Source organism: Aulonocara stuartgranti (assembly GCF_965226115.1).
Source record: "Aulonocara stuartgranti genome assembly, chromosome: 12".
NCBI lineage: Eukaryota > Metazoa > Chordata > Actinopteri > Cichliformes > Cichlidae > Aulonocara > Aulonocara stuartgranti.
In genome coordinates, this window is record NC_138948.1 from 11,251,211 (window position 1) to 11,279,094 (window position 27,884).

The 27,884-nt window shown below is 39.5% G+C and overlaps 1 protein-coding gene across 1 annotated transcript in view; it reads left to right on the forward strand.

Annotated features, from left to right (window-relative positions):
- Nucleotides 1-665: 665 nt before the first annotated feature.
- Nucleotides 666-27,884, forward strand: part of LOC309719034 (ADP-ribosylation factor-like protein 15) — a 90,926-nt gene continuing 63,707 nt past the window's right edge. Inside the window, 2 exon segments of the mRNA XM_082554799.1 lie at nt 666-890; nt 893-958. Of these exon segments, the coding sequence (XP_082410925.1) occupies nt 795-890; nt 893-958 (162 nt within the window). The 5' untranslated portion in view covers nt 666-794.

Here is a 27,884-nt window from a genome sequence, read left to right on the forward strand (position 1 = left end):
GCATGGCAAAAATTTCTATTCATAACTGCAGAAAAAACATTATATGGAATAATTGGAATTACAGTTTTGATTGTCACTTTTAAGTGTAACACTTGCAATTTTATACTTTGCAATAAGTTCCCCAGACATGACTTTTCTTCACTCCTATATCAGATACTTTCACTCAATTCAATAAGTGTTCCTGCCGCCTCCTGGTGAAATTATTCATCATGTAGCGTATTGAATTAATATTGAGCATTTTATATTTTAACTACAAATTTGTGTCAGTTGATAGTGGCAGCAGCTAGAACTAGACTGCCGAGCTGACCAAAGCAAGCAATTTGAAGATGACTCACAGTTAACAGACTTCCAACAAAACGTTCCTCAACAATGATTGAAATCCCCACGACCGCTGCAGACTCAAGTGGTCGATCCTTTTATCCTCCTCCATGCATGGAAAGCAATATATTCTCTTCTCCGTAAAGCTGTGCGTACAGTATGGCCATAGTGTGTGGGTGTGTAATGGTGACTAATCCAATTTGCAGTCTTATTCTGGATCCCTAGTTGTCAGAGAGTCCTTAATCTCTGTGGAGAGAGAGATCCTCACAAACTAATCTTAAGCTTGTGTCAGTCTGCTGATCCTTGTGGTAATAGTTTTTTTCTTTTCTTTCTATGAATGAATGTAGGGAGCAAACACTGGACAACCGTCAGTCTTGCTCATCTGCAGTCTTTCAAAACTCAATCTCAAGTGTTAAAAAAAAGAATTGAACTGTGGCTTTGGGCTGCTGAACGTGACACGGTGAAGAACGGGACTCATGGTGTTGACCTGGCACCGCTCAGCTATCCCTGATCCTCCTCCACCCATTCACTTACTCCAGAGGCTTGGGTTGTTTGTTGCCGCGGGTTACACTTGTTGTTGAACGCAATGTCGGAGCACATGCAGCTGTCCCTTGCCTTGTGCAGGATTGGGCTTTACACGGTAAGAAGATGCAAACATGCTGGTATTTGTTTGCTGGAGAACAGGAGGGATGCAGTCTGTGTGTTTATGTGTTAGATTGAACATACTACTACTAGTTTTAGTATGCTTTTAATCTTTCCTTGCAGTGCTTTACAGTTGGTTGATCACTGAATATAGAGTGCGCTCTAATGTGTATGTTGGCATAATATTAAGCTGGAAAAGGTGGATACAAGCAAAAAGACAGATTATTGTCTCTTTTTCTACCTGAGCTCCTAGCAACTGGCTTCAGGCAGTCTTAAGTGCATCATAGTTTTAAACGAATCCATCCATATTATTCAAATAGTGATAACTGTCAAATTTGTTTTTGAGTTTCTACTGCCATGTGACTTGTAAGAGAGATATTGGTTAACATAAATAGACAAATAGACGTATTTTTAGAAGCACTGCAGTATTTGGTACATGTTTTGAAATAGTTGTATTTTAACAGCAGCTGATGACTCACATTGCATTTTGTCTGCTCCTCTGTTACTCTCTCACCAGCTGGTAAAGCCTTTTCAATGAACATAAACAGAAAGGCTGATTCTGAAATAAGTGTTTAACAGTAAGCGTTTGTTTGATTAAAACGTCGTGCCTCATCGTTGACTCATCGTTTCAGCCATTCTTGAATCAAATGAGTGGGAATAAGTAGATGGGTATTAGGTGTATTGGAATTAAACTAATAGACCTTGTAAATTAAAATGTAGCAACTGTTGCTGATAATACTTTTTTATTGCTGTTTGACTGGCTTTTAATGTTTTCTTCTGTCAGTTTGCTTAATTCTTGAGGCACCATCAACATCCAAACAACAATAACAATGCTGCTGGGCTCTTAGATCTCTAGTTATATTAAGTGGTGCAAATTGTCCGTTGTACTCTTAGTTATTCCTGTAACACAGATTATGAAAAGTTTTTATTATATTATTGACTGAGTGGGTTGGGACTAACAAAGGGAAATCTGTAGCAAAATGAAGTAAACTGCTGTTTTGTTTTGTTTTTTTCCCACACAGATTCAGCTACATGTAAATTAAATATTTCAATAAATAATGCCACTTGCAATATATTTTATTTGCGAAGTAATTGGAGGAATGTAATCAGCTGCCTCCTCAATAAAGCTGTTCTCATATAAAGCGTTTATCTCGTCACAAATCACTTTGCAGCTGATTGTTAGATAAGCTGTACTTATCTCAAAATTTGAGCATTTACTGGGTCGCAGCAATCAAAACATTAAATATAACCCATAACAAAATAGCCTAAATATAGTAGCTCAGTAAAAATGATGCAATATGAAATGAAGAAATCGCTCAGTTAGGTTAAAAAAAATGGCCAATAACAAAGAGGAGTTACATAAAAAAACAAAAATTCTGAAATAGTGTAAATTAGTTGAATAAAGTTCTTAATAAATAAAAGACTATCTGGATGGGTGGATGAATAAACCACTAGGAAAATAAATACAGGTATTGTAGTGTGACAAGAAAAGATTTCTTGGATCTAACCAAGATCATGAACCACCCTGCACACGACCCCCACAGCCACCATGCTTCAGTCCTTGTTCTGCTCTGGAGAACTGAGCATAGCAGCTCCAAAGCCAGAATTCAACAGACGTAGCTTTCAGGTCAGAAAAACAAAGCCATTTCGGAAGCGCTTCAAACCTGCATTCTGTGACAAATCCACTAGGTGGCAAAAGCTAAGTCCTGTCAAAGTCTTTGGGGAAATTGTGTCCGTTTCTGTCTTTTGGGTCATTCTGAGTCTATTTTGTAAATCTGTCATATTGTGCTTTAAAAAGGATGATTATCAGTGGTATGGTCATTGGCTAATGATTAGTGATTGATAAGCTGTGAGCAGTCAGACCTGCCCTTTCTTGTCATATCTACTTTTTAGAAACCAAGAGGGAGATAATGAAAACGCTGATCTCAAGGCTTCAAAGTGCAACTTAAGAAACCAGTGATTGATGTCTCAATAGCTACGCCCTCGTCTTATACTGTCTGTGAGCGGCACATGAACTCGTCCAAGTAAAATCGAGCCGTGAGAAAGGTTGAACTGAGGTTAAACTATTGTTCTGGGTCGCAGGGTTTATGTGTTGGGTTGTATCTCCTTGGGAAAGTTAGTCCGATGATCCCCTTCCTCTGTCAACACCGCTGTCCTGCTTTGTACCTGAACTTGAACCTGCTGTTGCTGTCAGCAGGGCGATTATGTTGAACCAAAATGTTTTAGTTAGCCCAACAAAAAAGCGAAGAAGCTGACTCCAAATCACAAAATGTGGGAAGATAACAAATTAGAGCAGCTGCACTTTAATAAGAAATGTACTCATTGTATTTCATTAACCAACAGTTGTTTTTTTTTCTTATTGATCTTGATGGAAAATCAGGAGTACTAACACATCTCACACAAAAAAGGAAAAAACACATTTATGTAGTAGGCTTAGCAATTCTACAGACAGTAAGTTGGTTCGTGCCATCATGGATACTTGGAGCATATTGTTTGGCAAAATTTGTTAATATAGCCCCATCTGCCTTGGTCTATGGGGGCTGTGTGGTGGGACAGGAAAAACTGACTCCTTGGACTGTGTATGTGTGCGTGTGTGTGTGTGTGTGTCTGTGTGTTGATAAAGGAATAATAAAGCATGTAGAATTATTTTGATTAGGGAAACAGTTGTTCTGTTTTCTCCTTTTTTTTTTTTTTTTTTTTTTTTTGCATCCACAGCTGATAAGCTGATAAGAGATGGCTGATGTGAAATGCTACTAATAGAGTTGACAGTGCATTATGTTATTGTAATCATAAATGCTCCTCAACAAGTATTACATCTACCCAATGTCCTCATAGCTTCTGCTGTCTCTCACTAAACACGAGAGGTAAAAAGAGAGGGAGAGAAGCCCACAGTCATCATCTGATCTTTTCAGTCTTGTCAAAGAGGTCGTTGGCATGGCAGGCATGAAATACCTCCAAACTGCTGACCCTTTGCTGTTCTCTTCCTCCATGCTTTGCTAGGTCTCCCACTGGCATCTTGTGCACAACTGCTGATGTGTGAGCAGTTAAAAGAGAATAACCGAGAATTTCACAGAATCAGCATGTTGTCACTGATACCGGATTCATCTATTTGAGAACAGGTTTAGACCGATATCACCCAGCTATCAGCTCACGCCTTCCTTATCTCGAGTTACCTGTTTCTTTTGAATTGGACACATTTTCACTGAAACCTCTGTGCTGAGTCACTCTATGTCCATCTGCTTATTCAGTCAAACTTTTCCAATACAAACCATGTATCTATTCTGTTTTTATTACAGCAGTGCAGGTAGATGTTGGTTAGGTTCTCTGTAGCAGCAGGTGCCCTGGGATATTAGTATGTGGCCACGTGCTATGGGTACCATAGCTACTGCTCTTTGGACCCTTAACCATTAAGGGTCTAAGTGATCGCATTAGTCACTTCGTGGCTAACTCATTATGTTTTTAATGGAGTGGAAAAGTGTTTCTCATACATGCTGCTTCTAATTTTCAGACTCAGGTCACACTATTTAGATCAAGATGCTCAAGACTGCTTTGAGCTTAATTTGGAAAGAAAGGCTAGAGAGTGTGCACAAGATAATGGCAGCTTTACTCCCAAGGTGGCCCATATAAGAAACCTGAAGCAGCATACTAATTCTTTCACATTAATGCAGGACTCACTGAACCAAAGTCAGAAAATAAGTCTTTTTATTGGATAGTAGTGAAAACTGTTTAAGGTGCTGTGTAAGAGATGTCTTTGTAAGACGCAGTAGATACGTTCAGTTGTTCAGAATCAAAGTAAATAACCTTATAAAGGCAGATAAATATCAGAAAAACATCACTATTTAAAGAGGGGTTTCTCTTAAACTTTACTGATTTGTGCAGCTGTCACCACACTGGTAACACATGCATCGTTTTTGTCCCGGTAAAGATGAAATATTTTTTTGAGTATTTTTTCCCCATAAACCAAAAGTACTTTTCTTATGGTAATATCATTTAAGTTATCTGCTTTGTGTTTTTATGCACAGCAGCACATTGGCTCAGTAAACAGCACATCATAGAAAGAAGGTTTTAGGTTTAAACCCTCCTGGGATCTTTTCTGTATTAGGGCTGCCACAAACGATTATTTTGATAGTCGACTAGTCACCGATTATTTTTGCGATTAGTAGACTAATCGGATCGTGCATCCATTGGACGTAAAACGTACAGCTTATTGCACCAGCATGCGTCTGCTCTTATATAACTATCATTAGCTTACAGCTTTAAGTGTGTAAGGTATGTGCTAACTAAAAATAAAGACAAGATGATAGTTTGTTAAATTTTAATGAAATTTGTAGATTGTTTCGGTGAAGTTTAATAAACTCCTTGCTATCTAAAATATAACGGGACACCGGAGTATATTCTCGAGCATCTCACACTTCTGATAATCAGTTGTCTTCTTGATGTTTATTCAGCTGTGTAAAAACTATAACTTTAATCTCAGCCAAACCGATTTACTCAGGAACAAATAAAATACAAAAAAAAAAAAAAAAGCCAAACAATAGCATTTTGAAGTTCTCTAAGTGACTTATATATATTTAACCTGAGTAGTGAAAGACTGCAGTGGGTTTGAAAACGATTTGCAGGGAGTCCGGTGTTCTCACGGGCTCCAGTGAGCCTTGCCCCGGGCTAGCTATCGAGCTAGTGGGTAACAGACGTCTCTGAAAATATGTGGTGTCTTGATAAACTGAGCAGATATTTGAGGTTTACACAGCTACATTCTCGCCTGAAAATATGTTAAACGTTTATTTTGTGACCCAGAAAGAATAATAAGAGTAATATTAAAACTAACTAGCTGCCGCCATTGTTGTAAACTGAGCTGGGCTGTGCTATGAATTCTGGGACACAGCTTCTTTTTCTTCGGGGTTTAACGGCAGCTGGCATCCTTGTACATGCAGTGCTGCCATCTTCTGTTTCAGTCCGTTATTACACTCTTAAATCCTACTACTTATTCCTGCGTCTTTTGTGATCTTACAAAGCTTCAAACGACAACGTCGACTATTAAATCAGTCGTCGACGATTTTGATAGTCGATGTAATCGTGACTAGTCGACTAATCGTGGCAGCCCTATTCTGTATGGCGTTTCTATTTTTCTTATATTTGCTTGGGTGCTCTGGTTTGCTTGACACAGTCAAGTCAAGTCAAAAGGCATCCAGCAGATTTTAGGGGGAAAAATAATTCCCATCTTGCAGGAAATCCCAATTCACATCTTAGTTCTGGAGAAAAAGTCATCCTGTTTTCTGGAAGACATATTTTAAGCTCTCTTATCTTGAGATATCTTACTTTTGGATGCAATCAACTTGTGCAGCAGTTAACATAATTTCATAACATATATTTTCACGTTTTGTTTTTTGAATTTATTTGAATTGTGTCAGAGTGAATGAGAAACTTTTAAAAGTTGCTTTGACCTTTTTAGAATTCATTGCAATAAGTTTCAGGATTAACAAAACAAAACAATTTCTTGAAATGTGTATTGTGTCATATGCCAGACAGATTTATTTTACCATAAATAAACCTTTCTTAACACAGGGTGTTCGCAGTGTAAATTTCCATACTGCTTCCGTCCTTTTAAAAAGGCAGGATGGGAGCAGCTATTGCCCCAGACTGGGCCATGAATACACTTTAAAATAACCACAGTACCTACTGGTCACTCCCCAATGATCAAGTACCATTTCCTAAAAACGGTCTGCCAGTCCTTATTAGTTTGTTTTGTTTTTGTCAAGGACGTTTTGGGCAGGAATTTGGCTGCACATGTTTGAGAAACAACAAAGAAAAACTTCCTGTATGAGATGTATTGGCTGACAGAGCAGGGCGATGCCGCATTCGGCCTTTGTGTACCATGTGCATCAGGAACTAGAAGAATTTTTTTTCAGGCTCACATTCCTTTTGAAGCTGGGGTGGTTCAGGAATGTTTTGAATATTGTTTGTTTTTTAAACATAATTTAAAAAGAGTAAAAAGAAATAGCAGTTCCACAAAAGTAAAATTATAGCCCTCCACCTCACTGGCAACACCCTAAAATGGACAAGTGAAAGAAAATGGGTGGATGTAATATCAGTTCACACAATTGGATAAAAAGTGCTCGTCATAAAGTCTGATAACATGCAGCTAAAGTATGTTTATTTGAATTACTAAATTATTTATTCTCATGTATCTGTTTTTCTTCACCACATAAATCTGTTCTGTTGGCCTATATTTGCAGAAGCCTCCCTTACATCGCCCTTGAATCTGAAAACACTCCCCGTGGGCTTTTTGTTAAGGGACGCCTTAAAGCGTCTTTCTGTTACACAATAGTCTTTGTCCACCTCACATGACAAGGACCCATCTTTAGCCCCAGCTCAGACCCTAAAGCACATATTGTAATATGCTTATCCGCAAGACATTGTAATACACGAATGGGTTGCAAATTCCTAATCCAAGCCAGAAGGGCGCTTTCTCTTCTATCATTTTTTTTATCTATCATTGTTACTCCAAGTGAATTCAAGAATCTCTACATGCAGACTGTAAATTCAACAGGACATATTTTTCTTAATCCTTCCACAGCTGGAGTAATTTGTGTTTTGTCTAGTGTAGTGGAACTATTTAGTTTAGCTACAGGGTGTTGTTGGTAGTGATGTATTTGTCTAAGTTTTGCATTGCTTTATTTATTTTGTTTTGTTTCCTTACCCCCCCCCCCCCCCCCCCCCCACCTTTTCCCCCAAGTCAATCATACTGACTGATGATGTTGATGATCATGATGATGAAGGTGTTATGGCATTTTTAGTCACTCAATGCATTACTAGGTCAATACATTGAGTTTTTTACCTTTAATTTGCAACAGGTCTGCATGTGTCATTCATAGTTCAGCTCGTGATTGACAAAGATGTGCCATCTCAAGCTGGATGTAAATCTAGCCCACTCCTTTCCATCAGTTGGATTAAGCGTCCCATAGTTGTATCCCTGCCACCCACTTCTGGTGCTTCCATTTATAGCTGTGTTGTTTTCCAAATGCTTTGTAGATTTTCAATACAAGTGATTTATTTAGAAGACATTAACTTAGACTTTTGCTCAGTCTTTTTTACAGAGACTTCAGGTACATTCACAATGCGAGAAGAAGTTTCACCGTGATTATCAGCATCACAGTCTGTGGAATCTCTGAGGGATTCCTTATAATGAAAATTGCGCTCCATTTACTATTTCTGACGACTCTTTTATTGCAGCAGCAGCTTAAACAGGACATCTCTCCTTGAGCAATGAAATCAGTTACTGCTATACCACAAAAGTGAAATTAGGTCATCGTTTTGCCAACCCCACAGTTGTTGCTGAGGGGCTTCTGTATTGTTCGCTATCAAGTCTGTGAAATGAAGATATTAGACAACACTTGTAACAAACAAATGTTGTGTCCACTGAAGCCTTATCGGCCTCAGATGTAATCCTCTTTTATATGAGTGATGAAAGCGGCACAATCCCATAAAAAGGGGTTTCCTGTTCCAATTTTTTTTTTTCTTTGAGGACAGATATTTCTGTCCTCATGTGGAGGAAGTGTCAAGTGATTTTGGTAGCTGTGTCTTTTTTTCTTTTTCTTTTTTCTTTGTCTATGTGGGCATACACATATGCAAAAACCCACATTTGATCATTTGTAAAGACAGAAAGCTTCCCTCTATAGGTAAAAATCTTAAAAATAAACTCTGGACTGACAGCTGAAATATTCACACAGTGATCCGGAGGGACAGCCTGCTCCTTGGCCACATCTTAGGACATTCATGCTGACTAAGGCCAAAATAAATCTGTAGCACGGTTTTCAAAACTGGTAACAGACCAAATTTGGAGATATTGAGATGTTTTTCTGTTTTGATGTAATTTCAAAAGAATTAATGAAAGGAAAAAACATGCTTTATTTCTTCAAACATTGCAGTACAAAACTGTTTACCCATTTTAAGTGGAAAAAATGGAACTAAATACATGTACAGTGTTTGGGATGGGTCTTTAGGTCATTCAAATGTAATGCTAGTGGAACCCATGTGACCACAACATATGTCAGCTGATCTCAAATCATCCTATGGTTTTGTGCTGGTGAAACAATGCTGTAGATCCAGGATCCATTCTTTGGTCACACGGGTATCTGACTTGTACAAGATCAGTGCACTTTTTCACCAAGCTTTATGCTTTCCACCAGTGATGTGAAAAAGAGGTAAAGGACTCTTGTCTGGACATGCTGTTTGCTTGAGTTGAAGAAAGGGTAATGGCGCCCTCTATTGCTATTGAGCAGACATTGCTGTGGTTGACAAAGACTATCCAGGGATCTGCTTTTGGACAGACCCTCTCTCTCTTAGACATTCTTTAAAACGCACTGCATATGCTCAGGACACTTTACTAAAGTTAAGTTGGGTTATAGCTTGACTTGCACGTCTCTCTGAACTCACAATACAAATAATTTATTGGTCTTTGTTTTTGCACTACCACATGATAAAAGGACAACCTTTGTAGTAACTACTTCGCTGTTACAAAAAGAGTAATCTATTGACCTTTTTACTCAGTGTTGGCACATGTGATAGTTATCACTTTTATGTTGTTTTTGTTGTTTTTGTTGTTGTGTTTTATTGTAAGAAGATGGCAGTTAACAGTTCAGTGGTCAAACCCACATTGTTGCTTTTCCGGAGACTAATGTTCCAAAGCTGTTTCACATAGCGAGGTGGTTTGCAAAGTTAACACTGCATTTTATAGTGAGGTATTGAAACAGAATAGTACAGCTTAATGAAGACTAACTGCAACAACATGAAAACCTCAGAAGATAATGACTTAAAAACAAGTCTATAAAAGTCTGCCTTTGAGTGATTAAAAGGAATGCTCTGCTGTTTTCTGTAGGAAACTCTCAAAGACAGCGGAGACAGAGACATTCTAACTCACTTAATTTTTCAGGTCTCATTGCAAAAGTACTCTGTTTGTGTCCATTCATGCATTTTGTCACTTTTGTTCATGACAGCTAGCATGGTTTATGTTGACTAATGTATTTTAATAGGAAGCCTATTTTGTGTCCTCTTTCCTGTTGGGCGAGTTTCCTGTTGGAGTGTTTAACAGGGATGTATCCCCCTGGCAACCAAGAAATTAGATCCATAAAAGAAGTGGCTACTGTTGTTAACCTAAATCACCAGCCTCTGCAGCCTCCAGCTGTGAATGTTGTTGCCCTTTAAAAGTGAAGCAAAAATACCCATTAGTGTATGTGGGCATAAATCATAGTAAGGGTTGAATATTTGTGTCCATGAATATGACAAATTGGGGAACTGGAGATTCTGATGATGTCACTGTACTGCTATGAGATACAGTTTGAAGGTGATTACTAAACACTGAACTATAAGACTGAAAATTAGCTTGAAACTTCATTAACTGTGAACCAGAGCTAACAAAAAAAAGTTTGAAGACTTTTTACCCAATCCTGATAGACTTCCGCAACCTGGTGTATGAAGCATAAAACCGGCATGTTTAACAAGTTGCATTGCTTGAAGAGTCATTTTCAAAGCTTCTTCATGGAAATCATGTCAAATGCTGCTTTGGAGCCATAATGTCTAATTGTGCTTGCAGTCATTTATTAAGTTGGTGTAACATGACTCCCTGCTTGGTCCGTGTAACTGCCTAATAAATGCCATAAATATGAGCCCACTGTGAGGACTCTCGTCATGATATTTTAGTTTTTTAGGTTGAACATTTTTCCTTAAATGTGAGTAGAGGAAATCAGTATTGTTTTTATGAGACTTCCCAAATATCTTTAAGAAGACTGGATCTGCTCTTCACAGAAATCTTCAGGAATATAGTTTTGCACAACACATTTACTGTCCAAATCATTTTCACCTATCAAAAGATGATTTCTTGTGGGAAAATTGTGAAATATCCCAACAGAAGACACAAGTCGACCCATGAATAGCAGCATCTCAGCGTATATTTCAACCTTGTTTTTGGAAGCTGCTGCTGCTTTGTCATCCAGAATAGGATTCAATAGGAATGCATTAATGTATTAATAATAGAAATCACAGGACATGCTTATATTTGAAAAACTACTTATCTTGCTTGACAAACAAATTATTTACTTTAAGCCAACAAACCTACAAATAAAATAAACATACAGTCAGAATTAAAAATATATTTAGAGAATTGTGTTCCTGTTGACCTGAAATACAATTTAAATGTTCTTTGCCTTATATCTGTTGAAATCTGAAAGTAAGTAAAGTTTATTAATATAGTGTCTTTGACAGACACCCAAGAGAGAGTCGGCCATTGCTTTTGAAATTGCACGTTTTGATGGGTTTGTAAAAAAAAAAATGACACGTTGTTGTTGTTTTTGTTTTTTTTAATATATTATTTAAACACAAAAAATCTGTTAAATTCATTTGAGACTCAAGATTCAATTCATAAAAATTTACTGCTGTGTCCTCTGGGTGGAGCCATGCAGTCACTCTTGTATTAGCTCAATTGCAGATTTACTACTATTGAGTTTGTTATGGTAATTTCCCCTGATACTATTATTTCTGAATATGAAATACACTACATCCTACTTTATCATTAAATAGACACATAAGCATGAGCTTCTGAGTAGCTCATTTGCTATTACCTGAATTTATACTAATAATAATATGGAAAGCAAAGGACAGGTTATTAAAGTAGTATTTAAAGGGGGACCTGGGGTTATTAAACTTATTCTTTTGATTAATATTTTAAAGAAAACACTTGACTTTGATTTCCTTGAAGAGAAAATTGGTTTTAAGAGGATACATGGAAAACCTCTGGGCTGCGGAGGGCAAACTGACAGGGTCACTTTTTTGAGGTGTTTGTGGCAAGATGTAACAGCATGCGAAACCACACCAAAGACGTGTGCTATTCAAGAAGTTTCATCTATTACACACACTGTCTTTTGTTCTTATTTATTTATTGTGTGCAATCGTTTTCACTCATTTAAAGCAGAAGTGAAAAGTTCCAAAAACACGTTTTCATGACCTGTTGGATGTATTTGCCAAGACTCTACTCAAACCATTACCCATGCTTTGTGTGTGTGGGTGTGCATGGGTGGGTAGACGGTTTTTTTGTCTTGTTAATGTTTTCCTTTCCTGTTAATGTGTTCCTTTCCATCTTAAGCCCCTTTCACACTGGACTTAAAGCCCACTAACACTCAATAACATCTGGCTTTTGTCTTCGAGGAAAGGGTACACTTGTCTTTCATTCTCTGGTTAAATGACTCCGCTGTAGTTGCGTGTATGTATCAGCTGCCGCTCTGATCGGAGGTGATGGAAATTTCCTCTTTCCTAGTGTGATGCTGTGGCGCATTTTAAGTTTCACCTCCATCTGTAGTTTCTCAGACTCCTGTGTCTTTTTCGTGACAATGTCATATGTTCTGTCTGCATTTGAAAAGACTGAAGTGAAAGAAGTGTGTTTACATTTGTTTATGGGGCATTTTTGACAAGCAAGATAAAGAAAAGTATTAAAATCTGCTTCCTTGCACTCGGTTTTCTGAAGACTTTACAAAAGCGAGCACTTGAAGAGTTAGATGACCTGACCTGGAAAATGATTTAATAATCTCTTCAAGATTATTTAGCATCTACAGTCTGAAATCTATTCCCATACTGTTCAAAGTTAGAAACACCTTGAATTCCTCCCATCTTTCCTGTGGCAGGTTAACATAAGGTGATTTCTTTCAAGTCGGACCCTTTAGATCTTTGCAGTATTTTCTGACATGCTGATGTTTTCCCTGTCCTTTGTCATACACATTCATCCAAAATTGGTAGGTTGGATGTTCTCTCTTCTGGGGGCCAGTCTCAGGAAGGGCTTAGGCTACCTTTGAATCAGGTTGCACTGTGCACTGTCATACGCAGGCCTGTGATGGATCGTGGCACAGTTGGCCTCTGACTGTTCTTTCCTGCCTTTGACTAAGTAAACGTTTCCCTCTGTGCACAGTCATTTATGAAAGCTTCTTTGCGCAATACTTCCATACGCACAACATCTGTCTATCAGCCTTGGCTCTTAGTGTGTGTGTGTGTGTGTGTGTGTGTGTGTGTGTGTGTGTGTGTGTGTCTGTCTTTTCCTTCTTCCGGTAAAGTCTGATTTTATTAGTAATGCTGAAACATTCTTGATCAAAGCAAGATGTTGCACAGTCTTTTAACTGGCTTTGCTTTTATGAAATTATTTATTAGCCATTTACCAGGGGCAATTCTTCAATGATTGCTCACAATTTAGTTGCAAGGAAAAAGATTCTCGTTTGTCTGATTAACCCAATTACTAGACTTATCAGTAATAGCAGAGAAAATCTTTGAGCCTAAATATGATGACTGCTTATCCAGGTGACCCCAGACTTGACGTTGCACTCTAAGCGTGCAGAGGACTGGATGAACAGAAAGTAACTCAAGCATATAGAGCGTCCTGATTTTGTTTAATCACTATGTGTACTGTGTGTCAGCAAAGTAACTTTTTTTTTTTTTTTTTTTTTTGTAACTTGTGTGGCATTGACAATTTTTAGTCATCCAGTAGGTGTCAGGATAATGCAGAGCAAATATAAGCTGAAAACAAGACTTGGTGAAGAAGTTCACATACAGTTAACCCTCCATTTACCGAGCTACTAATATATTTAACAGTGTCACAAAAGTGTTGATGCGTGAAACTGTTTATTTGTGTGAGCAATAATGTTAGCTTCATGCCCCAAGTTTTTACTCTGTACTTGGAGATGATGAGAACGGGCTTGTATGACGTTGTTTTCTGTTTTGTTTTTTGTTTTGTTTTTTGGGAGGGTTTTGGGGGTTTTTTGCCCCCTTTGAAGTAGGACAGACATGTGGAGTCTATTGGCTTAAGTCAAATGCTCCCTGTGTGGGATTTAGTTATACAGTTTGTATAGTGGTAGCCCACACACACACGCGCACACACGTGCGTGCACACATGCATGTGCACGCAGAGACACATTTCCCTCAGCTCAGCCCTTAGCTTTTTCTATCTTAATGTTTCTTCATGCTGTTACACCTGTAGAAAGTATCAGCGGCACATGTTTAGGGGTGTTGATGATTTTGTACTCTAGCACTTTGGATTTGAAATTAAATGGTGACTGTATAGTAAGTAAAATGTTGACGATCAGCCTTATTTTAAAGCGGATTAAGGTTTGTCCTTGTGCCATATTAGCTGGTTTTGATATAACCCCCTTGTATTAGGGGATCTAAAATCACTGGGCAAATGAAACATAAAGCCATTATATTAAATGTTTTGTTGCCCTGGTCATGAACCTCTAGGCCTGTTGTGCAGCCTTCTTTATTTATTTATTTATTTTTCTTGTTGAAAGAGCTCTTTATTTTCAGTTTCTCCAGCAAGTGAAAAACATAATCGGTTCATCTGAGGTCAGGCACCTAACTGGACTAATCAAACATGCTTCAGTTTGCTCGTTAAAAACGAATAATGGGGGGGTTACTGGGAACAAAACAAGGCTGTAACATAATAGCTTAGTTTCCAGATCACTGTCCTGAAGCACTGTCTTTAAAGTTGGACAAATCCATTATAATTTGCTATTTTATTTTAAATCGATTGTGCTATATTCCACCAAAATGATCACAGCATGAATGCATACCACTCAGTTAGGTGGCAATGAATTGCGCAGACCCTTCCTGTCTCCTGGCCCATGCTCGGTCCTTTTGGCTCACCTTTTGGATTCACTGTATGACATCTTTACATTGGACCAAGCACGTGTTTAGCAACAATTTTGGAACTGGCTGTGTAAGCAAGCCACTGGATGAGCCAAATGACAACCAGTAATGCAATCATCATTGCTCAACCTGGCGTTGAAATGTCTACCGTGATTCAGGAATAGACTGCTGTGGGGTTATGGGGTTCTTGCAAGATATTCTTTCCTGTAGCCACAAAAATATGACACCTGTATCACATGGTGAAAGAACAGAGACTTGCTCCCAGAGCTTCACTTGGTGGATTTGGACCAGTGTGGTTTACAGTCTGTTTTTGATTTACTATTACATAATCACTCTGAGACTGCTGTTTTTGAGAAGTTTTCTTTGCTAGGGAAAAAAGCAAAGGCAAACAAAATAACAAACAAGAGACCGGTTCCAAAAGGAACTGTGGTGTTTGAACAGTTTTCAGTTCACAACGGAGGCCGTTTCATCTAGCCACCCTTTTAAACCCCCCAAAGACCATATCTCTCCACAATTAGTGGGAGGTGAACGGGTTTAGATGGAGGCTTCAGGGGGAGCTGGTTACAATTGGCGCCCATAACAATCCCCCTACAATGAAGTGGAGCCACTCAAATGGCTGATAAACAATGTACATGAAGCAAACAGCAGGCAGTGATGGATCCATTTGTGAGGGAGATGGACACAAACTAGCAGTGATGGGATGACAAGAAGTAGGTAGATGTGGACTGGAAGTTTTTTAGCCCGGGCCTACAAAGAATCCGCCAGTCACAACTGAGGGGCCCGAAGCGTGTGACTATTAATTACTGATGGCTTCCCACCATTTGAAAATCAGGGGGCCGCAGACATCAGATGTGTGGAAGGGGCCTGTCATTACCATCACAGAAACAATGCTCGAATTTGGCTGTCATGCATTTTTGCCTAATTGACTGTTTTGATGCAGTTTTTTTTTTCTCCCCCATTTTGTTTCTGAGGGAGCATGGATGCCACCCCCCACTCACTAGCCTTGATGAGGAGAACTTGGTGGGCTTTCAGCTTCACCCAGCAAGAACCTTCCGGAGGTCCTTTGATGGCAAGAAAAGCCACTGGAGACCTCAGGGGCCTCATTGGCCTCCATTTATATATCAGCACATAACACTGCATTTTTGATTCCTGGCAAGAAATGAGTGAGGAGGAAAAGTAACGTGTGAATGGCATACTGTGTGTACGTGAACGTATGTGCTATATGAAGTATGTGTGTCTGCAGGGTGGTGCTTTTATTTTGTGTGTGTGTGTGTGTGAGGCTGCAATGAAAGGGGGAGCCCAGGGACCCACAAACCACATGAGGGGTCCCCTAATTTGCATAATTAACTGTTGACACTAACTGTGCTTAATGAAGGCCTATTGAAGTCATTGACCCTTTTACACAGCCAGCCCCTGGGAATGAGACAGAAGCTTCTCCGGCAAAGGTTAAAACAATGTGTCTGGTTAACGTCCGACAAACGTGCCGAAACGCCCCGAACTCTTATAGATTCACTCGCTGGATAAGGTTATGGCATAGAATGACCTGTGATTTGAAATACCTCCAGATGGTTGGCTTTGGCGTCTCATCTCGTGTAGTTTTCTTAATTTTATCCTTTTAAAATTTGTTTTCAGTAAATATTTGCACATGTTCAGGAATCACTGCCTTATAGGCCTTTGCCACACTTGACGGATGGCATCAAACGGTCACTGAGCATCATTTCATTTGTTTCTTTCACAAATATTCAGGTCTGATTACCGTTCTTACGTCTTCATCTGCTCATTTGTACTAACAATTATACGGCTGTTTTCTTTTTTTCCTCTCATTGTCAAGACTCTAAGCAAAGAAATTCTGAGCCTCCAGACATTTAACTAGTTATATTTTCATTTTATTTCCAAGGACATGCCCAAGTGACCTCAACAATTTCATAGTCAGTATATTTATGGGAAACTTGATGTGTTTGGGTTTCTCACGTCTGTTATCACTATCCAGGAGGACGACAAGCTGTGTGAAACTAGTGATAAGCCACTGTTTCTCTCAATCTTTGTATGTTAACCCCGTTTTTTCTAAAATAAGGAAAATGGATTGGATTATTTGTTTAGTGTTTTATGTTTTCACTATAGCTCAGGTTTCTTATTTAGTACTGTTCATGTGTGACTCATAATTAAAATAAAATCAAAATTAGAGAAGATTCATAATAGCAAATGTTCAGGTATTAAATTGCCTGAATTGCATGCTTACAGGCTTTTTAGCATAATGTTGTCATTCCTTTGTATAACCTTGTAAAGTGGATGATTCACAACTTCTCTTCATAAAAACCTATAAAAAAACCCTTTGAAAACAAAGAATAAATAAATAACACCAGCATCTTAAATAGTTAATTTTTTCCTATAAATACCACTTCTTGTGTGAGCTGTGCCAGTTAAACACACCTCAGCGGTGGTGAAGTAAGAGAGAAGAGTTGTATAGAATGAAAGCTTGGCTCTCTCACTTCTAAAACCATAGACAAAATCAATTAGCATGAGCTTTGTTGCTTCTATTAATAGGAAGGATGTAGAAGGGAATCACAGGTGCATTGACATTTTACATCAGAAATGACATTGTACACTACTGCAGTTTTTTCTTATAGTATTTGCAGTATATAAAATGTCCTATTTTTTCCTAATGATGCTTTATCTTGAGGTTATGCAAGGAAAAAGGAACCCAAGAAAGCCAGGCCATTTTTCATTGTGTATAAGACCGAATGGGATTTTGTGGTCAGCTTGTACCTACTTTGAGGTGGTCAGAGATGCATGTAATTGTATAGTATATTGTGTATGCATATGTGTCGTGTCAGAATTTTGGCTGTAATGTGTAGTTCAACAAGATGTCTTAACCAAACCCAGACAGAATCAAAGGGATTGTACTTGCTTTCTGCCTTTCACTATATTGCCATGTGCAAAAGTTTTTGTTGTTGGACAACACTTACTTGGATAAATGGAAACTGCGAACTTCTCAGTTTGTCACTGCTTTTAAGACCTGTTTTGTTGACATGTGTGAGTTGTAAGCTCTGTCAAGCACACACACTCAATCTGGATGCAAGATATGAAAGAGGTCTTCCAGATCTGTGACAGCATGAAGTATGGTTTTCACAGATGTTAAGTTTCCACATAAATGTAATGATGTTAGTGTCCTCATTTGTTGCAGTACTCATCATTCATGATCCTTATCTCAGTGAAAATATGTCTGTTTTCTCTTTGGCATCACTGCTAGTGCCACACCTAGGGTTGTGATCCGATAGCACTTCCCATTTGGATTCTGTTCCTGTTCAACAGAGTACAGAGAGTTGTGTCTTACAAATCACAAATTTTGTAATAACTTTACTGAAACTCTCTGTCCAAGTCCCCGAATGAACTCTGGCAAAGATTGTTTGCGAGTGAAAGGGCACATCACTGCACGTCCTACAGTGGAGTTTAACAAGAAGGAATTACCACAGCTTAAAGTTCCATTGATCAGCTTCCTATTTTAAACTTCTTAATCATGTCAACATTTCGCATCATCTGCCGATCCACTCAAGTTTGGGCTGTAGGTTGTAAACAAGAATTAAACTAAATAAGAAATGTCAGTATTGATTAATATAGCCAGAAGAGTAGATAGAATCATGAGTTTTAGTTATTTGTAAATTCAGTTTCTTGCAATTTGACTTTAAGAAGATTTGATAACGGGTTTCAGAAAGCTTTGGATTGCATACTGAGTTTAGATTACATCATTAGCCACAACTATATTCATAATAAGTAATGTCTTTTCTGTTTTGTGGGTTACAACACCTCCATTTACCATCTTTGGTAGATCTCCCAAACACTAATCCACACACTTTGTTATCAACAGGGTCAGGCTGTTAATATCATCCCCGTGGCTGGGCCTTGTTTGTATCTTATGATGTGAGGACTAGTTCAGTGAAACAATATTATAGATATGTTATGATTATTGTTGTGTTACATACAGTCTATATAAAAATCGTCTTGTTCTGATGGCTTTTAGTTGTTGTTTGGTTTTTTTTGTCAAACTGGAGCCATGAAATGACTAATGAGGAAAAGTCTTTCACATTTAACGACAAACTTGAAACGTTCCCACACGTTTTTCAGGGAGAATGGGGGCCCTAATTTTGCTTTAATCAACAATCGATTGTCATCGATACATAAATGTTGTATGAAAATGAGCTTTAACTGATGAAAGTGAGAGGAGTGCCCTTCCCATCCACCCATCCTTTTTATGTCTGTGAGATGGGGCGCCCCCCACCCCCCTTGGTTCATGCACACTAGTTTCAGGGCCTTCAAAAGGGGGCCCCTTAAGCTTTGATCCTCTATATGGGTGCAGAAAAACATCTTTTTGCCCTACGCTGTGCCCAGGATACCAAAGTTTTTGCCGCCGCAGTATGCTAATGCAGCCAAGCTAATCGCTCTCCCCAATTTAGAAGATTTATTTACTGTAATGGCGCCCAGTGGAACCCCTTCAACCCCCTCATTTCTGTGGCCTCCTTATCTACCCTCTGGATGTCCCATGGAGTAAAGGTGTCCACTGTGAATGCAACTGCCTTGCCACCACCTCACCCTTATGCTTTCTTGAACAAAAAGAGAAGAACATGAAAACAGTCCCGTGGGTGGGCCCCTTAATGCTGTCCCTCTTATTCTCAACCTAATGTAATTTTCCAGTAGATGTCATGAAACACAGAAGCTCCAAGGTAGGCTCCAGACAGATAAATGTGTCGGCTGGGAAGGGGGCTGGGGGTCTAGAGGGACACGCTGTTTGGATTATATTATTCCTACCAAGATCTTACAGATCATCAGATCTTTCAGACAATCTTAACCCGGGTTTTGATACGAATTTAGTGATTCAGATTCCATTATCAATATCACTTGGACTTGACTTTGATTCCTCATCAAGTCTCGTTGGCTCCATTTTGAGAGTCGCCACCATTTCTAAGCAGCAATAAAGAAATTATATTCATGTAAATGAATTGCTTGCTGTGGGTCAAATGTTTGTGCATGTTTGTTGAGGTATTTCCTCTCTTTGTTGTGAGATAGATATAGATATATATATATATATATATATATATATATATATATATATATATATATATATATATATATATATATATATATATATATATATATATATTTTTTTTTTTTTTTTTTAATTTATTTATTTTTTAGTCATTACTCAAAGTTATTATTAAATATATTACGCAGAACACCTTTTTAAAAAGTAATGGAGTACATTAAAAGTCATTTGTTATGCTACTCGTTACATTCCTTTCAAGCATGAAGGCATGAAGATTAGGAACTTTGTTAATGAGGGGACACGTCTGTATTCATCAAAAACAAAGTGTAAGTATTAAACTGTAGAGTGTTCACCTCAGGCTACACTGTGACCCACGCCTGGGTCAAAGTGTGGAACCCGTGCAGTGCTGATCAGTCCCAGATTCTCCTCAGGTGAACTCTTGCCCAGTTTGTTGAGAGAGACTCAGAGAGGGAGAGAGAGGAGATGTTTTTGTTTTTCTTTCTTTTCTTTTTTTTTTTTTTTTTAAAGTAGTTCGGTGCCTCAATAGAAAATCTTTGATAAACTAAACAAGAGCTTGTTTTTCAAGCTTCGTTTGTAGAAAATGAACATAAGATTTTAGGCAGGAAACTCAGGCTACAAAAAGCATCTGTAAGAGCTGTGTCACAGTGACTCTTGCAAATGTTATGGATGCTTGAAAAGCATTCAGCACTGCAGAACTATCATGCTTTTGTGTTTCCATCTCTTGGGAGATGGTGTTTTTATGGGGGGGGGTTAAACTTGAGAACATACCTTGTTAATCATAGCGTGTCTATGAGGTAATCTGTATGAATCACTGAGTCACATCTTCCTCAACACAGTTATTAGAGTGTAGACCACTCAGCTACAACATTAAAACCACTGACAGGTGAAGTGACTAAGAGTACTCATTTTGTTGCCATGCAGTGTTCTGCTGGACATTCATTCGGGTTTTATGTGACACATGCCACCCACCTCATGGCAGCACCACTTCCACACAGCGGCTGCTTCCTTGAGTGAATACATCCTGCCAACAAGCAAAACTGTTCAGGACCGTGCAGCCTGCGGCGTATACCCAGCTTTCAGTGCAAACATCCACCACTGTGGAGTTCTCGTGTTCACAACCTTAACAGTTTAGTGTATGTGGTGTAGATTTGCTTTAATCTAACAAAAGTCCTTAGGAGCCCATTGAATAGTTAGCTACCAATTTATCATCCACAGAAGTTCACAGTAACATTTTAATGCAATAATTATACAAGAAAGTTGACCACAGAACTTTGATATTACTTTGATACTGTGTGTAACCTGTTGTTCTAGAGTTTCTGTCAGTACACTACACAAATAAATTGTGGTTATTGTTTGAGATACAAAGATCAGGGCCTTTGCAATGGCTATGGGAATGGTGCACATTGTATACTTTGTGTTTGTTTGCATATGTGAACCACAGCAGCGGGTACTTACTGCCACATCCAGATGGTGCTGGAAACAAACAGGGCTACGCTGTAGGACCCCTCAATAGGACCGTCTAGACTGGTCCCTGACCAGACAGATACAGCCTCCCATCAACTTAGCGTTTGTCAGATTTATGGTAATGGTCCTGCAACAGTCTTCCTGTCAGTGACATCAAGATTTACAGCACTGACACCCACCCCCCACTCCCTGCCACACACATACACATACACATATATGCCATCCTCATTTTGAACACTCCCTTTATCCCACACACTCCTACAAATGCTCCCTCCCTGCCCCAGCCTCTTTTCTCACTGCATCCTTCTTTTCTTAGTCCCTGCTCATTGCTACTGGAAAACTGATAGCCACCAGCAGGCCTCGTCTATACAGCTTGGAGTTGTGGAAGTTCTTGTGTGTGCATGTCATTGATGTTAGTAAGAATGCTGAGACATGAAGTCCTCACGTCTCCTTCTCTAACTGGATCAGGAACCCCAGTGGATAAAAAAGACCCTCTCGGGGTGGCAAACCACCCAAGCCCCCCTCTGTCTCCTCAACAAAAGGGTGTGTCAGGGTTTCCTGTTAATCCTCTGTGATGAAGCTTGAGTGTTTTCGGGGTGTTGAAGCAGGGAGAAGTGGTGGTGTAGAGAAGCCCGGGGGGGTGTATGGGTAAGTTAAATTGGTGTGGTTTGGCGGTGACTCAGAGATACTGAGCTGTGGAGATTTTAGAGGGTAAGGAGCAGAGGGGACGAAGGGATACATTATTGGTGGTGGAGTGCAACTGGAGGACAGACAGAGAGCCCCATGTATGCGGATTAGCGTCTCCCCCTCTTTCATGTCGGTGTTTTTGGGTGGTAACCTGATCCCTGGGCTCTAGCACTAGTGAGCCCAGTGGGAAAGGCTTCCTGACAGATATCCCGTCCATTCTCAGCCCAAGTGTTTTTCCAAGGCTGCTCCTCTGCCTTTGATCTGGCCTTCTCCTCATCCAGGCAGGGTCACAAGCTACCATGTCAGGCCAGATAGGAGAAGGCTAACATTGGAGCTGCTTACTGAAAAGGGGAAGTGAAGTGGGGGGGGAAGCAAGTAGATGCTTCAGTTTGTTTTTCGAAGTTGAGATTTATAGTCTAGACATATCTTGGTTGTTTTAAAACTGGATTCAAGGTTCCAAAGAGTCTGTCACGTTAACTTGTTTAGCCAAATTAATGAAGGGATTTCGCTTCTGTTCGATAGTGGCAGGCAGCACCAATTTGTTTTTCTCTTTCTGTGTTTGCTGCCATGAACGTGATTCTCAGAATTGGTGGAAATTTGATACATGAAGGTTTTTAGAGCCATTTCTTGTTACTTAAGTTACATTAAATGAGTTGGAGCAAAGCTTTGCCCTTTCCTTTGCAGTGTAAAAGATGTGGTATGTTCCAGCAAAAAGCTGGGGGGCGCTCTAACTTCACTCTTTCTGTCTGTGTGTGTGTGTGTGTGTGTGTGTGTGTGTGTGTGTGTGTGTTCTAGCTTGTCTCCTTGTCCAGACATCTTAGCGTCAGGGCAATAGTGTTTGAGCTCTGAAACGAGGGCCAGACAGACAGAAGTGGGATGAATGAATTGGGTAGCGGGGGTGATAGGGGAGAGAGACGGAGAAAGTGAGAAAAAGAGTGGTTGTTGCTTTCGAATAAAGGGATGATGTGCCTGCAAAACGGTGACAAGCAAATCAGCCTTTAAAACAAGACCTCCCCGTAAACACAGAGACAAGCAGGCATAATGGGTTGTGGGTTGTTTTGTCGACTTAAGTAAGACACGGTCTACTTCACCAGACGGGATGTTGAGCTGGCGCAGACAGGGTCATCTTCTTATTGCTGTATGTCTGTCATTTCAGTTCAGCAGCCTTCTGCGATATTTTGTTTTAAGCTGTTGAAGTCAACAGTAGACATATTCAGCATGCCCTGCATCAAAAACATTCCACACAACTGGATGTGTATTGTCGAGGCACATGGAACGGGTGCGATGCGTATCCCCCAAATGTTCCAGTGTACTCTTTCAGTGTGTGTGTGTGTGTGTGTGTGTGTGTGTGTGTTTGTTCAGGGATCTATTTCTGATGCGGGATAATGAATGGCACCTGTTTAGTGTCCTTAACTGGCCATCATTTTTGAAGTGCAGTAAATCTTGTATTTCATCACCTGTAGCTACAGTTGAAAGCATATCAGAGTTCTCACTGCCAAATCCACATGGCATTTGTTTTTACTTGTAATTAAGGTATAAGAAAACAGTCGTTCGTGCTTGTGCTCATAGGCATAATACTGGTAGCATCTTGTCTGCACCAGTGGAAGAAAATCCACTGCTATGAGAGGCATGTGTGGTTAGAAAAATGCCAGTAACACTTAAGCATGCCCAATTAATGGTCAGAAATATATGCTATGTTACGAAGCAAAATAAAGGGTGGAGCATGGTTTGGTGTGTGGTGGTGCAGACCTGGGCCTGAAGCAATCTGTGATTTTGGAGTAACAACAGTCTGCAGTAACCTAGCATGGGAAGAGTCCATTGAGTAGCCTTGTGTGTCTAGCACGTCTATCTCGCCCCTTAACGAGAATGGCATGCAGTGCGCCCCACACCCCCCCTACCCTCACTGTACTGAACCACACTGTGTCCCACTGTTCACCCCCCATCCAGCTTCAAAGTGGCAAATAACAACAACTGAAGGGGGGAGAAGATGAATGAGGATGAATGAATGCAGCCATCCACCCACCACCACTCCCATTTTGCCTGCACACCCTCTCCACCTCCCTGCTTCGCCCTACACTACCTTCATACCTCACAGCCTGCCTCTCCTCTCCACTGCAGGCCTGTGTTATGACTGTAGTTGGTGTGTTATTACACACATAGCTGTTAGCACTGCTCCTCCATGGGGACACCCATATAAAGGACTGTCATTTCCAAAGGTCAGGAGTGAGCCCTGCACACAAGTGTTGTCCCGACACTTAGTCTGGAGGAAAGAAAAAAGAAAAAAAAACTGCTTGCCCGTACTCTTTGTCTGTCTGTCTGCAGTGGGCATGACTACTGAGGCCAGTGTCTTGGGTGTCCTTTCTGTTTGTTTTTTTTCCCTCCTCCTCCTCTCTTCTATCCTGTCCCTTCTGTTGTACCGGAAGTCAGTATGTGCAGCTTATGTGTTTGCAGCCAAGGGGGAGGCTGCAGTTACTTCTTGGTATGTCTGTGTGTTCTGGAATACCAAAGGCTAAATGTGATACAGCAGTTTTTAAACGGGCATTATTATACTCATTAGCACCATGACTGTGATGAGTGCAAATAGTTCCGACTTACTCACTGATGAGTAATCTACCTTTCAACATGGTGTTTTACATGCTTAATGGGCAGGACAGGGGCTAAAAAGGGCACTTATGCATCAGCTTGACAGATTTTCTTCATGTATAATTTGCTGCTTTTTCAGACACTTTTTTTTTTTGCAAAATGTATAATGTGGTGAGGGCAGTTGACTCAGTCATCTGGCACTTACTCCCTATAAATCAATCTTATTTCTTATTTTATCACCTTATTTCCAAAGGTTTACAGAATTTTCGTTCTTTTGTCTCCCCAAACTGTTTTTATTATTTTTTTTTTTTTTCCAAAAACACTAAACACTGGATAAACATTTACAGTTACTCAGTTGCTGAAGTTGAAGTTTCATCTCTTACTGTATTTCTGCAGAATAATATTGTATCTGAACTTTTCTGGAAAAACATTTGTCAGTTTTAGTTAAGTTTGGGTAATGTTAGCCAACCATCCTGATAAAAAATATTAAGACTTAAAGATCGTAAGGATCCAGAAAGATTGGTAACCATTACTGGGTAGTATTTATTAGAGGTGGGAATCACCATACATCCCACAATACGATATTATCACAATACTTAACGCACGATACGATATTATTGCAATTTTTAAAAAAATATTTTGCGATATTCAGATTCTGTACATAAAGGTAAACTTTATCAATATTCATTTTATCTAATATCAAAGTCTCGCACTCAGTCTTTCTCTCATTTCAGTCAGTTTTATTGTTGACAAACTGAACAGTTTGTATTACAGTCTAGTCCAACTTAACTGAATGCAACCATCTGGTACAATTATAGCTATTCTGAACTATGCAATTGATGAAAACTATGCAGCCCATTCAGCAACTGAAGAATTTGAAAGTAAATTAAAACAAAAATATAATTTTACATTAAATAAAAAAGTTTTAAACTTAATTAAAATAAAACATGTCTTAAATTAAAATAAGTAAACTGTCATGTTTATTACTGCCCAAAAAAAAAGTTAAACACATTTGGACAGTGAAGGAATGTCAGGATTCTTGCTCAGAAAAAGGAGCTGATCAACATGCTCTGAAGTCAGTTTTGTTACAAAAACTTTTTTTGTAACAAAATATCGATTTCTGCTGTCCCTGTATCGATACATTATTAGCAAACAAAATATCACGATACTACACAGTATCGATTTTTTTCCCCCCCACCCCTAGTATTTATGTAGCTGTCATGAGTATTTCTGTAGCAGAATTAGTTGACGCTGCACACCTGTTGAGATGTTTTAGAAATATGCAGAAACCGTACTTGTTATGTTACCGTTTCCAAAGATCCGGTTGAACAGAATAGGTATGAAATCAGCGTTTCCAAGCTGGCATATTTGATTTCTATGTTCTCTGTGTCTCCTTTGACAACACAAAAGTTAAATTTAATAACTTCAACAAGATCAAAGCTTGTCCATACAAACTGAAAGCTTGTTGGGAGCCTCAATTTGGAACATGCTGTCGTGCCACTGCCTATTTTCCGGTCCTGTGGTGTCTCGACAGTAGCAAGAGAGTACGAGAGTGAAACGTGAACTAGTCTTCTGTGGGTATAGCGGCTTCCCTCTATCCCACATTTATTACCTCTAAAAATACAAAGTCATTTTCTAAAAAGAGCCTGGCTCTTTTTCCATCCAACCACGTCAGGTGAATTTACACCATGATAGTTTATGTGTCACTGACAAAAATGTTTTCATTTATTAGTTGTTTTTCCTTTTTTTCCCTTTTTTTTCTCTTTTAAGTCTATCTGAATCCTTTAGTCAGTGGGACCCTTTGCCTTGATCTTTTTCAGTCCCTAAATCCATGTATATATCATGTGTTAACCATATGCAAATGAACAAACTTGAGGTCAGGAGGGTCTGTGGAGACATTGTTGGAGTTCTCGCTATACCATGTGGTGTGGCTTTGAGCATTATGTGAAGTAAAACATTGGGAGGAAAAAGAACTGCAGCAGTTTTCATACATCATTGTCCTTTTAAACTCTTGATATGGGAACCCCCCCATTATTTAGATGAGGCTAAATGCTAATAAGCTCAGTGTCTACTTGAGCTATGCTCTGCTGCCAGGAGGCCTAATTGTGTCACCCATTAAAAGTCTTGGCATCTTTTTAAAATTGGAGGCCTGGGGAGCGTGGTGTTTCTTTTTCCATTTTTTCCTGTCATGCATCTTTCTCTTGAGGAGAAAATGCAGCCTGGCTACATCTTCTGTGATATGATTCTCATTTACATAAAGCCTAGCTAATCAACTTTCACAACAACAGTGAGGTAATGTCTAGGCAGGTCTTTCAGGAAAGCACAACTAGAACATGTCCAATTCTATAAGAGGCAACTAATCAATAGAGTCTATATAAAATGCTTGTCATTCCCAGAGTCTTTTGGCAGGATTGACAAGTGGCCTCATAGGTTTTATTTTTCATGAGTTTCCGTAGATGTTTTCCTATATCAAAGTACAGGTTACTGTATGGGTCAAATACAACTAAAAACTCAATTTCAGCTGTGTGTATAAATAGCTTGGAGATTTATGGAAATACTCATCATTGGACAATCTCTGTGATTGTGCTCTTGGTCTCAGTGACACATTGAGTATGTGGTTGACGGGGAGGGGCATGTCTCGAAGTAGGCAAAGGCCTACCGATATATTTATTTTTCTCCTGTGAGCCTTTTGAGCAAGCTCTCCTCGTCAATCTTGACCTGTCAAAGAGGGCCAGAGGTGGGAGCTGCCATCTCTCTCTCACAGGGGCCACTGTGTACATGGGGACCCCAGGGTCAGGGCCTGGATGCTCCTTTAGTAACTGTTGTGAAATCACAACTCTCTGGTGGGAGTAGTCCTCTCATTCTGCTCCCGCAATGGGGCAGCACCCTGATTCAATGCCTTTTTAAAAACAATGTTTACTCCTGGTTTAGCAATTATTTCATAGGGCTCGGAACACTCAAGTTATTCAACTCAATATCTATTTGTACCTGGTTGAGTTCTTCCATCTTCACTTACCTCAACCCTTCTTTTTAAACATCAGCTGTCAGTCCTCTTGGCTGACAGCTGGGGTAGTTTTCACCTTGTACAGAAACCTGTACATGTGGCTTCAGAGAAGAGAAGAAAATAACCCAATCAAACCAAGTTTGTACATGTGCTCTTCCATCTGACACACGTGTGTTTCTGATCTTACAGTTTTTCTGGAAAAGGAGAATGTTTCCTGTTTGAGCAGACTGGTGGGTTCACCAAGGAGTCGGGGGGGCTCGGGTTGCTCAGCCGACGTCTGGTTCTGCTGAAGCAGATTCCCCACATCTCCATCAAACGGCAGTCCTGTTTTGGCATGACTCTGAAAACTGACCCCAGTAGTCATTGATGTCTTGGGCTCTGTAGATGAACTGAGGCTGAAGCACTTTGTTTTGTTCTCCTCCAATTTAAAAGTGGCAATGGATGCATCTTGTA